Source organism: Zeus faber (genome assembly GCF_960531495.2).
Source record: "Zeus faber genome assembly, chromosome: 1".
NCBI lineage: Eukaryota > Metazoa > Chordata > Actinopteri > Zeiformes > Zeidae > Zeus > Zeus faber.
Genome location: NC_137193.1, coordinates 23,693,458 through 23,708,607, shown reverse-complemented (window position 1 = coordinate 23,708,607; position 15,150 = coordinate 23,693,458). Strand labels below are relative to the sequence as shown.

At 42.9% G+C, this 15,150-nt stretch overlaps 1 protein-coding gene across 6 annotated transcripts in view; it reads left to right on the top strand.

Annotated features, from left to right (window-relative positions):
* The window catches only part of elmo1 (engulfment and cell motility 1 (ced-12 homolog, C. elegans)), an 89,073-nt gene that overhangs the window by 37,888 nt on the left and 36,035 nt on the right, over nucleotides 1–15,150 (top strand). For 5 of the 6 annotated variants that reach the window (XM_080010847.1, XM_080010849.1, XM_080010848.1 and 2 more), the window contains 7 exons: nucleotides 475–626; nucleotides 877–955; nucleotides 2,918–2,968; nucleotides 3,251–3,373; nucleotides 3,923–4,051; nucleotides 5,790–5,894; nucleotides 7,112–7,220. In XM_080010847.1, the coding sequence (XP_079866973.1) occupies nucleotides 475–626; nucleotides 877–955; nucleotides 2,918–2,968; nucleotides 3,251–3,373; nucleotides 3,923–4,051; nucleotides 5,790–5,894; nucleotides 7,112–7,220 (748 nt within the window). The remainder of the gene's footprint in view (nucleotides 1–474; nucleotides 627–876; nucleotides 956–2,917; nucleotides 2,969–3,250; nucleotides 3,374–3,922; nucleotides 4,052–5,789; nucleotides 5,895–7,111; nucleotides 7,221–15,150) is intronic. The other variant, XM_080010851.1, reaches the window with a different exon arrangement.

Here is a 15,150-nt window from a genome sequence, read left to right as displayed (position 1 = left end):
TAAATGTAATGATAGACGATAAAAAATAAACCTAAAAATTAACAATAGACAGAAAAAAGACGAAAATGAACAAGAAATATTTATAATTTAATTACTAATATATATACAACATACCATACAATATACTAAAAAAGATTTTTCTGGTTCGTCTGTTTATTTTTATTTTTATTTTTTTCAAATAATATTGTTATTGTAGAATGATTGGTAAAATTTTGAATGGCGCATATTATACATTATACTTACCACTATTCTAGCTCTCTTCATCTTTCTCTCTTTGCCATTCACTATCATTCAATATTTTAACATAACAATTATTTTTCATACTTAATTCTGTGCCCATACTCCTGTTCTCCTGTTTCCCCTCTCTCCTTTTAACCCTCTTTCAACTCATCTCTCCCTCTCTCCTCCACTTCTCTTGTTCCTTCCTCCTCTCGTCTCCTTTCCCCATCATTCCGCCCTTGCTCCTGGTCTCAGATCGCCGGCTACGTCAACAAGGCGGCCATGGACACAGCGGTGCTACAGAGGTCCCTGGCCATCCTGGAGTCCATGGTGCTCAACAGCCAGGACCTCTACCAGAAGGTGGCGCAAGAGATCACCATCGGCCAACTCATCCCACACCTGCAGGGGTGAGTGAACATTTTGGGATCTCCTGTTTTCTGCGTATTGGGCTCAACGTGCTTCATTTAAATTGGAAATGATGGCTGTATTGCAGGTAGTCAAAGTCAGGGCTGCAGAATGACTTGTTGGAGTAGCAAAACTGAAAAATGTCACTTTTTCAACTTTACGCACACTTATTTATAATCGCTTTTTTCCCTATCAAACCTACTTGAAACATGGACTCATGATGAAGCTCAAATTTTCTTTTTTTTGTGCCAGCACTGACCAGGACATCCAGACGTACACCATCGCTGTGATCAACGCTCTCTTCCTCAAAGCCCCAGAGGAGAAGAGACAAGTGAGAATGGACTGTGAATGATATTTATATTTTGGATGTTTTAATGTGGGTACATTTTTTGTATTTAATCGTATGCCAAATATATATCACATCACTGATTTTTGTGTATAATCATGTTATTATCATGTTTGTCCAAGTGGTCAGCGTCTTGTTTCTGTCTTCTCATGTGTTTCTATACATTATTATGTGACATTATTATTGTAAAAAATACTAGAGAATGGATACCGTCCCTCAAGCTAAGAATTCCCGACAACCCTTCCAAACCCCTCCATCACTCACTCTCTCTCTCTCTCTCTCTCTCTCTCTCCATCCCTCTCTCCATGTGTCTCTGTTGGGTTGCCAGTTTCTGCCCGGGCATGTGCTCACTTCTCTGCTCATCTATCACCTCCTAGTTTTTTGTCCCCCTTTCTTTCGCCTTTCCGATTTCTCTTTCTCACTATGCTCTGCATCCCCCTCTCCCTCCCTTTCTCTCTCTCTCTCTCTCTCTCTCTCTCTTTTTCTCTCTCTCTCTCTCTCCCTCCAGTATCTAACCTATGCCATGTCTTCACCCTGGGCTAATCCCATGCCTCCTTGCGTCAGCATTCCGGGCTCCCGTGGTGTGAGATGACATTCATAATAAATGATGCTAACTCACAGCTTTTTCCGAGTGCAGCCTCGGAATATGAAAGCTCCCAAATGAGCATCACACTCACAATCTCAATCTGTTTATTTGGCCAAGTACATTTTCATATATGAGCAATTTGTTGTGGTAAGGATTGGTGCGTTGCTGTAGTTAAAATCCTTAACAATTACAAATGGAAAAAGCCAAGTAAATGGGAAAAAAATGCCAAATTAAAAAAAATTGCCAAATATACAGTACAACCCCCCCCCACACACACACAAAAAGCCAGATATACAAAATATACAAAAGTTATTCTATACACAATAATGATAATAGTAAAAATAATTATTACATTATGTTGTATAAATAAATATTAATATAGATATACTGTTATTACTTTACAGCAACACTAGACGTACACAACACTATAATACTGCAGATGGGGAAAAAAAGAAAGAAAATAAACGTGCAGATTTTTTATTATTTTGTTTACTGTGCACATCAGCCAGTGGTGTATTTGTTATCTCCTGTTCAGAATTTTGTGTGTGTGTGTGTGTGTGTGTGTGTGTGTGTGTGTGTGTGTGTGTGTGTGTGTGTGTGTGTGTGTGTGTGTGTGTGTGTGTGTGTGTGTGTGTGTGTGTGTGTGTGTGTGTGTGTGTGTGTGTGTCAGGAGTTTATGGCAGAGTGGGTTTAACGCTGTTTAACAACGGGACAACACATGTTTGTCACCTCGGCCACACCGAATAGGTCGCCGGAGACACTTTCTAAAACCAGCGAGGTGTGTGTGTGTGTGTGTGTGTGTGTGTGTGTGTGTGGTTTTCTTCTGCTCGCTCCAGTCTGCTGACTTTCGATTCAGAAGCTTCTCATCAAAATACGTATACTGTATCTTCAACCCTCCTCTGAGACGACTCCTCCTCCTATTCTCTTTTTCCACATTCACTCACTCACTCATTCACTCACCCTCTCTCTCTGTCTCTCTTGTGTTTCCTCGCTGCACACGGTATGGTAGTTTGATGAGCACAATGTGGACATCCTAAATTGTCCCCTGACAGTAAGTGTGCACCTGATTTAGCTCCCTTTGCAGAATAGTTAAAATGTGGCTTGAAAATTGAGTTTTGCTATTTTGGGATTGTCTTTCTTCTTATTCTTTTCTTTTTATTTATTTATTTTTTGTTTGGTGTATTTCTCTTTTTTTTCCCCCATAATCCATTTTTCATCTCTAAATATAAAACCCTGACAAAAAAAAAAAGCTTTTTTTTTTTTTTGGTGTTAGGTGCGTTTATCTCAATAATCTTGTCTTATCTTGTCTCTCCCCACAACCTCCCTATTTTCTCTCTCTCTCTCTCCCTCACACTTTGCAGGAGATGGCCCATATTCTTGCCCAGAAACAGCTGCGTTCCATCATTCTGAGTGTGAGTCCGCCTCATCGGCCCATTCCATTCTTTCCTTTCTTCACCTCTCCACTGCAGTCCTCTAGCTTCTGTTTTTCCCCCCCTCTATCGCTGCTCTGGTTTATGACACTGTGACGGGTGTGATATCAGGATGGAAAAAAAAAAAGGCCTCCCCTGTCTTAACTTCTCCCCCCTCTTATCTATATGGCCCCTCCTTTCGCCTAAATCTGTCCCGATCTCTCCTTTTCCTAAATAATCCCATTTCTCTTTTCTGCTCATGCCGTTCTCTGGTTTTGTGTGTAGAACGTGATCCGGAGCACCCAGCCCATCAACGACGAGATGGCCCACCAGCTGTACGTGCTGCAGGTCCTCACCTTCAACCTGCTGGAGGACCGCATGATGACCAAGATGGACCCCCAGGACCAGGTGGGTTCTAGGAAGACCCCGCGGTCGGAGATGGACGATTCAGGTCCGGAAAGTCAAAACTCCACTCCGGGATTCTGAGTCCACCATGGGGATTGGCGGATCAGAACAGCACAGACTGTCGGTCCAACTGGGTTTAAACCAGCGGACAAATGCACGGCTGGAGTGAACACATGGGAACAGGATGTTTTTTACTGTCGGGGCTTGGAGTTTCCCACATCTGCCCCTTATGCTTAGAACTCACAAATCACCACGTGTCTCATGTATATAAACTAAACTCGGCAGAGTCGACACAGGTAGTAGATATATGGGTTGGAATGATGAAAAGGGGTGAATTTTCAAGGAAACGTGCTCAAATCTCTGGCCAGGATAACAGGCCATAATAACTTCAGAGCTAAAATAACTGCCTCTTCCGTAACATGCAGCCATTTTAAAACCCGGAGTCAAATAATAGTAATTAGGCCAAATATCTTAATTGTTATTCTTTATTCTAACATCCTTAATATTGAATGGAGAGAGGATAACTCCCATGCTGTTTCTCTGTGTGTGCAGGCCCAGAGGGACATTATCTTTGAATTGCGGAGAATCGCCTTCGACGTGGAGTGTGAGCCCAACAACAGCGGTAGCATCGAGAAACGCAAATCCATGTACACACGAGACTACAAGAAGCTTGGCTTCATTGTAAGTGTGTGTGTGTGTGTGTGTGTGTGTGTGTGTGTGTGTGTGTGTGTGTGTGTGTGTGTGTGTGTGTGTGTGTGTGTGTGTGTGTGTGTGTGTGTGTTCTTACACACATACCCACATTCTTCTCACACTCTCTCTCTCTCAACCCTAAATGAGGACATACTTTGCTCTGTTTTCGGAGGAGACGTGACCTGTGTGTGTGTGTGAGAGATTCTGACCTGTCTTGAAGCAGTGGTATTCAAACTTTTCTTGCCTCCCCTCCCCTCCCTAGGATTTCATGGACTTGATGCCCACCCCCCACCCCCTCCCAAAAAGTAAAAAAGTTCCATAAGCAAACTAACGTAGTTTTTAGTAAACCAGGTCAAGCAGTCACGTTCATTTGTGGCTTTTATTGCATATTCACAGGCTAACCAGGGCTGAAAGGTGCAGACTGCAAACTATTGAATACGATTTTTAAATTATTAATAAATGATTACCCTATTTGATTTAGTAACTTTAAATAAACATATTTAGTGATATCAATTCTTCTCTTCTTCTTTTTCTTCGGGCTGCTCCCGTTAGGTGTCGCCACAGCAGATCATCTGCCTCCAATACCTTCTGTTCTGTGCATCTTCCTCCCTTACACCAACCGCCTGCATGTCCTCCCTCAGCACATCCATAAACCTTCTCTTTGGCCTTCCTCTTTTCCTCTTGCCTGGCAGCTCCATCCTCAGCATCTTTCTCCCAATGTAACGCTCATCTCTCCTACACGCATGTCCAAACCATCTCAATCTGGCCTCTCTCACTTTTCCACCAAACTGTCCAACCTGAGCTGTCCCTCTAATGTACTCATTCTTAATCCTGTCCATCCTTGTCACTCCCAATGAAAACCTCAACATCCTCAACTCTGCCACCTCCAGTTCAGCCACCTGCCTTTTAGTCAGTGCCACCGCCTCTAAACCGTACAACATGGCTGGTCTCACTACTGTCCTGTAGACCTTCCCCTTAATATCAATTATCAATTATTATTTTTTCTTAAGGGCTCGTTTTCATTTCACCCCCCCCATCCTCTGCCCCACAGCTTGAATACCACTGTCTCAAAAAAACCTTCCATCATATTTTAAATTGTTAAAAAAAATGTTACATCTTAAATATGAATGTTTTTAATTGTTTGTTTGAAACCATTATCGCCTGTCATCACACTAAACTACACTGTACAGCGTGTGTGTGTGTGTGTGTGTGTGTGTGTGTGTGTGTGTGAAGCCGTTTGGAGGGCCCAGCTCAAATCTTTTCCCACTGCAGTGTGCTCTGCACTGATAAGGCTGGAGCATCTCTTCCACTGTGGAATCAGGCTCCCCCAAATCCCCAGTCTAGTCATACACACACACACACACTAACAAGAACTCTCCAGATGAGTCTTGGAAGGGGTGATACATGTGCGTTTAGCCTCTAGGCTTTTTAAGCACACTGAGGTGTGTGTGTGTGTGTGTGTGTGTGTGTGTGTGTGTGTGTGTGTGTGTGTGTGTGTGTGTGTGTGTGTGTGTGTGTGTGTGTGTGTGTGTGTGTGTGTGTGTGTGTGTGTGTGAATATGTAGGCATACAAGGGTGTGTGTGTGTGTGTATGGGTGATGCTTTCGGTCCTTGCACGCAGGCATCGCTCTCGTCTGTTCTATGACTCTGACGCCTGTCGGGAGGAATTACACGACCGCTTCAGTGATGAGCCAGATCTCTATCTCTCCCTCTCTCTCCATCTCCGTCAGAACCATGTCAATCCTGCAGTGGACTTCACTCAGATTCCTCCAGGCATGCTGGCTCTGGACAACATGTTGTACTTCGCCAGGCACCACCAGGATGCCTACATCAGGGTGAGCCGCACACACATACACACACACACACACATCGAATCGATCCCCCCCCCCCCCCCCCCCCCAATTTTTACTCCTCACCTCTCCCAGAATCGTTTTTGTCTGTCTTTCTCTTTGACCACATGACTCTGTCTATGAAGTCTGAGTTATGCCCAAGTAGCCTCTCTAATGGAAATGCTTTTTAATTAATCTCCTCCTTCAAAGCCACCACATTGATCTCAGCCTCAACCCACTAAGTAAGATGGGAATGGACTTAAATCCTCTTTTTATGATTTATCCTCCAAGCAAATTCACTTATTCAATTAATGTTTGCTCAGTTGTGGCTGACTATTGGGGGCTATGTAGATAGATGGATGACAATAATAACGATAACAATAAGCAATAAAATACATCTAAAACCAAACAATTAAACCAGAAACGAGAAACTAAAAGTAGTCAAATTGATAAAATATGTCACAAAAAATAGAAGAAAATCACTATATACGATAGGGCTATATATGTACAATATACAATCCAAATAAATGTAAAAATGAACAATTAACTCAATCTGGCAATATATAGATAAACTTGCAAATTCACAATAAACAATAAAACCCAGTATCAACAACTCACACTTCAAGTTTGCACCTAGCAGTGAACATCTATGTTGGTATGGTGTGTGTTGGACTCCACTTGCGATGCTCAGAAAGTTGTGTGTGTGTGTGTGTGTGTGTGTGTGTGTGTGTGTGTGTGTGTGTGTGTGTGTGTGTGTGTGTGTGTGTGTGTGTGTGTGTGTGTGTGTGTGTGTGTGTGTGTGTGTGTGTGTGTGTGTGTGTCCGTGTCCGTGTCCGTGTCCGTAGCCCCGACTCAGCCGTTACGGTCAGACCTACGGGTGTCGAAATGCTGCCACCAATTTCCCAAATTAAACTGTCACTGACGGAAATGATTAGGGCCTGAATGGCTTTCTTTATAACGGGCCACCACCCTTTCACATAATTGGAGTTGAATTTTTAGGAGGTGGAAATTGATCTATGTTGAAGGGATTTTAATAAGAGCGCGAGGGGGGTTCAGGGTGGGTCAGATGAGGCCGTAATGGTGAGTTTATTGACAGTAGAGTGACCTTCGGTGTGAGAATTTAGGACGTGTCACACAAATAGGGGAAAGGTCAGAAGCCGCTCGATGTGTGTGTCCCTGTGATGTTATTGTGATTGATATTAAATCGACATATCTGCTTTCAGATCGTTCTGGAGAACAGCAGCCGTGAGGACAAGCATGAGTGTCCATTCGGACGCAGCAGCATCGAGCTGACCAAGATGCTCTGCGAGATCCTCCGCGTGGGAGAGCTGCGTGAGTGCTCGTCAGCGTGCGCACACACACACACACACACCTACACGGAAACAGCCTAGACCACTGACCTGGAAATGAAGTGCAGGCAGCCAGTCTTTTGCATCGTAATGCAATGTGAGGAGGTGAAGATGCAAACACAATCATATTAACTCCAAATACCTTCACTGGGTCCATCTTTGACCACAATTATGGCAATTATTACTGCCATTCATGAGTTTACCAATTAATTTTCCATAGGGGAACAGATCCACAGCAACATATCCAGCAGAACCGTGCAGGCGTACAGACACGCATGAAAAGCAAATCCCGTTGCGCGCAACACGACGGTGATGCAGCCCTCCACGGATGCGTAGTGATATTTTGGCAGCCATATTGAATGCAATGAGACAGAAAATGTTGTGAATAATGGTACACAAGAACAAAACAACTCCCAATGTCTTTCCGCATTTTGCATGGTGATATTTTGGAAGCCATATTGGAGTCTGGCCGCCTCATTGGGTTCATCATTGAGGCAAGAGTCACATACATATACAAAAGTTTTGGATTGGATTTGGGGAAGGATTATTAACTATATAATCAAAATCTCCATTTAAGGGCATTTATACAGATAGAAAGATTGTTCTGTTTCAACATGGGAATGGTACCTAATAACAAAAAAGCTCACTGTCTGATACATGTTTCCATTTATGGGTGGATTAACGTCAAACTAGTGATATTTGGGAAGCCATATTGGATTTTGGCGGCCATAATAAATTTGAGGCTAAATCGTCAGTGGCAATGATCAAGATCTGACTCTGGGGATACTTCGGTCTGGTGTGTTTAACCGGGCTTAAACACACTGTCACCCTCCCCGACCCCCATTCGCCCCCCCCCCCCCCCCCCCCGGCATCCCCGCTGTGGAGGTGAAAGTGGCCATTATCCTTAGTTATTGTGCTGTGGGGACATTGTCTATCAGTGGTTAATGCCGAGCTTCCGGGAGGCAAGAGATGCTGTGGCCGGTTCAATTTCAAATTGATGTGCCCTTTCCATTCGCGCCACCCCCCCTGTTTTGTTCTTCGCCGACTCCTTGTACTCGGCTCCATTCATTCTCCCGCTGACTCTGGTGCTCTCCGCGGGAAGCGGTATGACATTCTCTGAGTTTTACACCGACGTGCCCTTTTCATGTGCCCTCCTCGGTGTTAGAACAAAGTTGGAACTGGACTGGAGCCGGAACAGGGAAATTAGGATCCCCCCCCCCCCCCCCCATTTCATTCCCCATAGAGAACTTTAACTGAAAGTATTGGAAATCCTCTCCCCTCTGCTCATCCATGTAGCAGGCTCTCTGACTGGTTTCATTATGGGATAAGGCTCAGTTTCCCTGGAGGATGGGGGCTTAGCGCCATAAATTTCTGATATAACTTAATACTGCGTAGTATAATTCTGCTATTGTCTTTGAATACGCTCTCCTCTCGGCTTGGCCTTCTTTTATCTTTCATTGCACAATGTCCGTACCCTCCTGCCTCCTGCTACTCATAAAATTCCTAGCGGGGCTGAGTTTGAGCAGAGGCACTTAATTGAGCTCTATGACTCAAATGGAATGGCTTTCCTGATTTCTTGACTATTATCAGGATCCAATTTTATTGTGAATAAACTTGTGTATATATGCATGCATGTCCCTGTTTTTATGTCTTATTTATATTTTCTTTATCTTATGTCTGGGGGCTTCACCGTATACTTAGTTTCTCATCAAATTATTTTCAAGACACAGCTGCGCACAGTGTCCTTTTTGGCCCGCTTCATCGTTTGACCCCCTGCAATTTCTTCCGCATCGCCCCTGATTAGAAGTAGTTTTGACCTCGCACACATCAAAATGCTAATTAAGTTATCAGGCTCGCTGCAAAATAGGTGACGCTGTAGAGAACAATTTGTCTTTAAAGGAGACCTATTTTGTAAAAGTCACTTTTTTCAGTGCTTGTGCACATACATGTTGGTCTCTGATGGGCCTACTAACACACACACACACACACACAGTGACAACCCAGTCAGTTTATTGTGAGCTGTCTGTTTCAGAAGACATTCCAATTTCCGTTCCAATTTGTGTCTCGGTACCACGTCACATTGAGACACATTAGAATTAGAACAGAATTAAAACATATTAGAACAATTAGAACATATTTTCCGACGTTCACATGAAAGAAAAAGAGCGTCAGAGTCCTGGTGCGTCGCGGTGCAGTGTTCGTGTCTCCCACAAGCTTGGAGCGCGGCAACGAAAGTCAGAACTAACTTTTAAATGAGGCCTTGTAGATCTAATTTGATTGAAGATTCAGAAACTGGGTTGCTTGTTTCTCCCCTCAAATTTTTTCCCGAAACAGGACTGATAAGGTGACTGATACGTGATGACTGATAAGGTGAAATCAGTGAACATTACGGAGTAAATACAACGAAACCTTGAAGCCATGCTCAAAACCCATTGGCTTACAGAACTAGTGCCTCGAGAAGGTGGCTCCTCCCACCAAAAACAGCCTGTTTTGGAACTGGATGGTATAAAGGAATGTTAGAATGGCTGGAATGCATAATCTGAGAGATATTTTCAGCAGAAAACTTAATTAAGGCCCTCAGAGACCTTAATTAACTTAATTAACTACTACCATTATAGGTTCCCTTTAAACAACCTGCATGTTTAATTACAGAGAGCTGGGGAGCCAGGATGGATGGTTGGGGGTAGATGGATGGATTGATAGATAGATAAATCGATAGATAGATAGATAGATAGATTATTTATTCCGGTGGGAAGTAATGAGAATAGAAACAGAAAAAAGTTAATCAACCAGAAGATATCTTTTTTTTTTTTTTTTTTTTTTTTTTTACAATGAACCTGATTATGATCACTAAAAGTAAACCTAAAAATAAACAATGAATAATAAAAAAAAATGACAAATATACAACAAACTTAATGATAACCTATAAATACAAATCTAAAAATTAACAAAAAAAATAAACCATAAAAAATAACAACTTCTTCTTCTTCTTTTTCTCTCGGCTGCTCCCGTTAGGGGTCTCCACAGCGGATCATCTGCCTCCAATACCGAAAAACAATAAAAAAAATAATAATTTAAATGTGTAGAAATAAAATTCTCCAAATCTTCTTAATCAAACTACACACAAAACATACATTCTAACTCTGGTCTTAGTTTTCAAGATAACTGTTATTCCCCTGCAGAGGTGAACAGCGGCGCTGACCTTTTGACCTCTTTCCTCAGAGCCTTTCCAGGTCCGGTGGGTTTTAAGTAAAGTGTTTGCTCCAGAAACCATTGATAATTATAGTGACTCCATAGACGTGCTTTTCATCAGTAAAGCAATCAGGCTTACAATTAGACACACGCGTTTATAATTGAAGGACCCGTTTTCCTATCTGGTTCCAGCTTTACAGGATTTCCGTTTGGGAGAACATTTTCGATAGCGTAGCGATGCGGTAAATAAAGCCACCATAGACGATGGGGACTTGAAGACTATGTACATATTTATTTTTACTTTGTCCCAAATCCCAGTGTCCCAATTCATCTCTATCACAACTTCAGCAAATAGAGTGTGTGTGTGTGTGTGTGTGTGTGTGTGTGTGTGTGTGTGTGTGTGTGTGTGTGTGTGTGTGTGTGTGTGTGTGTGTGTGTGTGTGTGTGTGTGTGTGTGTGTGTGTGTGTGTGTGTGTGTGTTTTCTTACACACACTCAGTCTCTCTCGCTCTCTCTCTGGACCCTAAATGAGGACATACTTTGCACTGTTGATGGTTTGTGGTTGGTCCTTGGTTTGTGATGTATTTCCCCTTTGGAGCCTTTTTTTTCTTGTGTAGTTTATAATGTTTAATTTTTTTTATTAATTTTTTTATTAGTAATATGATTACTATCATTAAATCATTGTTACAAATAATTATTTAGTTATTCATTTATTGTTTTGATCATTGAATTGTCATCCAGTTGTTTTGTGCTTGTTCCACTGGAATAAGTAGATACCACATGTGTTAAATAAAAGGGTTTTTAAAAAAATAAATAAAACACTCTCTAATGTACAGTCCATTAGAAGATTAGAAGATTCTTTTCAAGATTCAAGATTCAAGATTTTTTATTTGTCACATACATATACATACTTCCATACATATATGCAGTGAAATGTAATGTTATTCATCACACAGAACACACACCGCAACGCATGCACCCATGTGGCGACTGCGACCAACACGCACACATGCTTCAAATGATGGTCGGTGAAATGTATTCTCTGCTTTTCCTGCATTTCCTCCGGGGGACAACCAGGAGCAGTGGGCAGCATACAGCGGCGTGCCGGGGACGAATTACAGATGTCCATCGCTGGTCAGACGAGGGGTTATAAATGCTGCCAGTGATGAGGCTAGTGGGGCTGATTATAATTATTTCTGATTTGGGGTCGTTCAACTGCAAGAAATTTCATCCAATATTTGACTCCTGCAAGGGAAGACATAATAGAAGAAACGTCGGTGCTACCAGGCTTAGTGGGATATACAGTTGGGTGTCATTCACGTGGCAGGGGAAACTGATGTCCTGTCTACACATGATTTACCCCGGGGGTAGCATGTATATAGTGAATAAGAGGGGACCCAAAATAGATCCCTGGGGGACCCCACAAAAGATAAGGGCACGAGAGAAGGAGGCACATAGGAGATGAACCAATTCACACTGATTCCAACATGCTGTAGTTCTTCAGAGGGCTGAATAAGACATTGCTGTATGGTCTACTGTATCAAAGGCTGAGCTGAGGTCAAGGAGAATTAAAATGGAGTACTGGCCTGTGTTGGCTGCGGCAGCAGTAAGCCATTGGTGGCCTTGACCAGAGCAGTCTCAGTGCTGTGTATGGAGCGGAAAACCAGATTAAAATTTCTCAAAAATTTGAATGTTGTTCATAAAATAAATCAGTTTAGTGGAGACATTTTTTTTTCTCAAATCTTTGATAAAAAATGGCAGCTTGGAGATGGGTCTAAAGTTACTTAATACAGTGGGATCTAGAGAGGGCTTCTTGAAGGGGACGTTAACCGTGGCATGTTTAAAAAAGGAGGGCAAAATACAGTGGTACCTCGACTTACGACTGTAATTCGTTTTATAAGAACGGTCACATGTTAAAACAGTCGTATGTAGAGGCAATTTTTCCCCATATACATCACGCTCATTTTTTTCTATGATTTCCTCCTTAGTTTCAATGGGAATCATTGCCTTTTTCTTTTTCCCATCATCCTTCTTCTTAGGACTCATCATGAAGGATGAAAATAAACAAAATACACAGCACAAACACAGTAAATATGAAACAAATATGGATAAGCCACGAACTACGTGCACACACGATGTAGGTCGCCCGCTGACTGACTGCTGACTGGCCGCCGACGCGCCAACTGCAAATTTCCACGGTCGTATCTTGGAGCAGTCGGTCGCAAGTCGATACAAATTTTTGCGACTATCGCTGCTCGTATCTTGGATTAGTCGTAAGTAGATGCAGTCGTAAGTCGAGGTAACACTGTACCAGTAGACAGAGAGCAGTTAATAATGGCTAAAATGTCTGGACCAACCGTCCAGTGAAATACGGCTTTTAAGAGCCAAGTGGGAATGCAGCCTGAAGGGCAGGTGGATGATTCTGAAAGCGCAACAGTGTGTTCCACGGTTGACAGAGAGATTTCACTGAAGGTGGTTAATGTTAAAGGCGGGCAGGAGTCAACAGCAAGCTCTCTGACTTCAGTGTTTAAATGCTGCCGAATCTCCACCATTTTGTTTGAGAAGTCATTCAGAAATTCTTCAGTACTCTCTGGGGAGGATTCAACTGGCTGTCTAGGAGGGGGACAACATTTTAGCAGAGGAGCAGATAGAAAATTTGGGAGCGTGCGTGTGTGTGGTCAGAAGTCAGGAGAGAGAAGTGGAACCTGGAAGAGTGCTGCGTTGTGATCGGAGACGGCAAAAAGTCCTTTGTCATGGCTGGGCTTCTTCAAATAATTGGGTCAAATGAAAAGACTCTAAAAGTTTGAAAAAAGGCGGAGAGGCGAGCAGCTGAAATAATTTCTGTGTATTACTGCAAGGCCACACCCTCGGCCTGTCATTCTTGGCTGGTGGAAAAATAAATAATCTGGTGGGGTGGGGTGGGTTGGTGACTCAATGAGAGGGCACATTCATCAGGAAAAAAAAGAATTATTTTGTTGGGCATGATAAAATCCTGGCAGATAAAGGACTTGTTGTCAGTGGATCTTACTTTGAGTAAACAGAGATGAGCTCATTCAATAGCAAGCGTTGGAAAAAGTGGTTTTAACTGTGATGAGATTGTTTCTGTGTGGACTGTGAGCAGGATAAGGTCTAGCACACTGCCTCTCAGTGATCCCAACAGGAATAAATGACCTAGAGAGGGAAACAAAACCAGCAACCAGTAGGACCCGCGCTGTGCGGGACAGGGTTATGAAACACAGAGCTGAGATGTTGGGGAATCAGGGAATACAGTTGCCATGAAGGGGTGTACTCGGTTGCCCTGGAGGGGTGTACTTGGTCTGCAACAATGTTTAGGTAGGTGGTACGTGTCAAAGTTACATCCACATGAATGCCAGGACACAAGGTAGCAGAACATTGCCCAGAGCATCACACTGCCTCCGCCGGCTCGCCTTCTTCCCATAGCGCATCCTGGTGCCATCTCTTTACCCGGGTAAACGACGCACACACACCCAGCCATCCACATGATGTTGAAGGAAAAGTGATCCATCAGACCAGGCCACCTCCGTTCTGAGGCTCTCCTGCCAATTGCAGGCACCTTCAGCGGTGGGCAGCAGTCAGCATGGGCACTCTGACGGGTCTGCGGCCAGGCAGCCCCAAACGCAGCAAGCTGCGATGCACTGTGTGTTCTGACACCTTTCTATCATAGCAGCATTCACTTTTTCAGCAGTTTGTTCTACAGTAGCTCCACTGTGGGATTGGACCAGACGGGCTAGACTTCACTGCCCTCGCGCATCAATGAGTGTTGGGCGCTCATTGATGCGAAGGACAACCGGTTCACCAGTTGTCCTTCCCTGGACCACTTTACCAGTGGTTTTAATGTTGTTTCTGACCAGTGTACTGTATTCCTTTTAGACTGAGTTATTTCACAGTAAAACAAAATCTTCTCCCCAAACGCGGCAGATTTTCTAGCTCATGGGATCAACTTTTCTTCTTTCTTTTTTTTTTTTTTCAACCGAGTAAATGGATGTTTAAACCAATCTCACAAGCTGGACCATAAATAATTAAAAGTCCACAGTGAAAATCTGCAGAGACACTCCCAAAACACATTAAACCAACTTAGAACAGAAGTCATTTAAAAAAAAAGAAACCGAACTTGTTTTACTTTCTTACTCCCTTTCCCCCTTTCTTTCTCTCCATCCTCCCTGTGAATAACAAGGGAAGAAAGAGAGGAAGGATTAGAGGTGACAGCGGTGACTTTTCCCTGGATCATTTGCTCTCTCCGTCTGTGTGAAATGCCAGCGTGGCTCGCTCCCTCGCTTCTTGTTTTCTCATAAGTGGAGGCATCGCTCCTCCCCCTCCACATTTTTCTTGCCTTTCCAATACTTTTTTTTTCTCTCCTTCATTGAAACTTGTCCTCTGGCTGCGTCTTTCTCCACCATAGGTAGATAGATGGATGGATAAATAGATGGATAGATAAATAGATAGATGGATAGATAGATGGCTGGATGGATAAATAGATAGATGGATAGATAAATAGATGGATAGATAAATGGATAAATAGATAGATGGATGGATAAGTGATGGATAGATAAATGGATAAATAGATCGATGGATGGATAAGTGATGGATAGATAAATGGATAAACAGATAGATGGATAGGTTAATGGATAAATAGATGGATGATGGATAGTCCCCCCCCGCTTCAAAAGTCGAATCAAATCTCACCGTTTAAATGAATTGGTA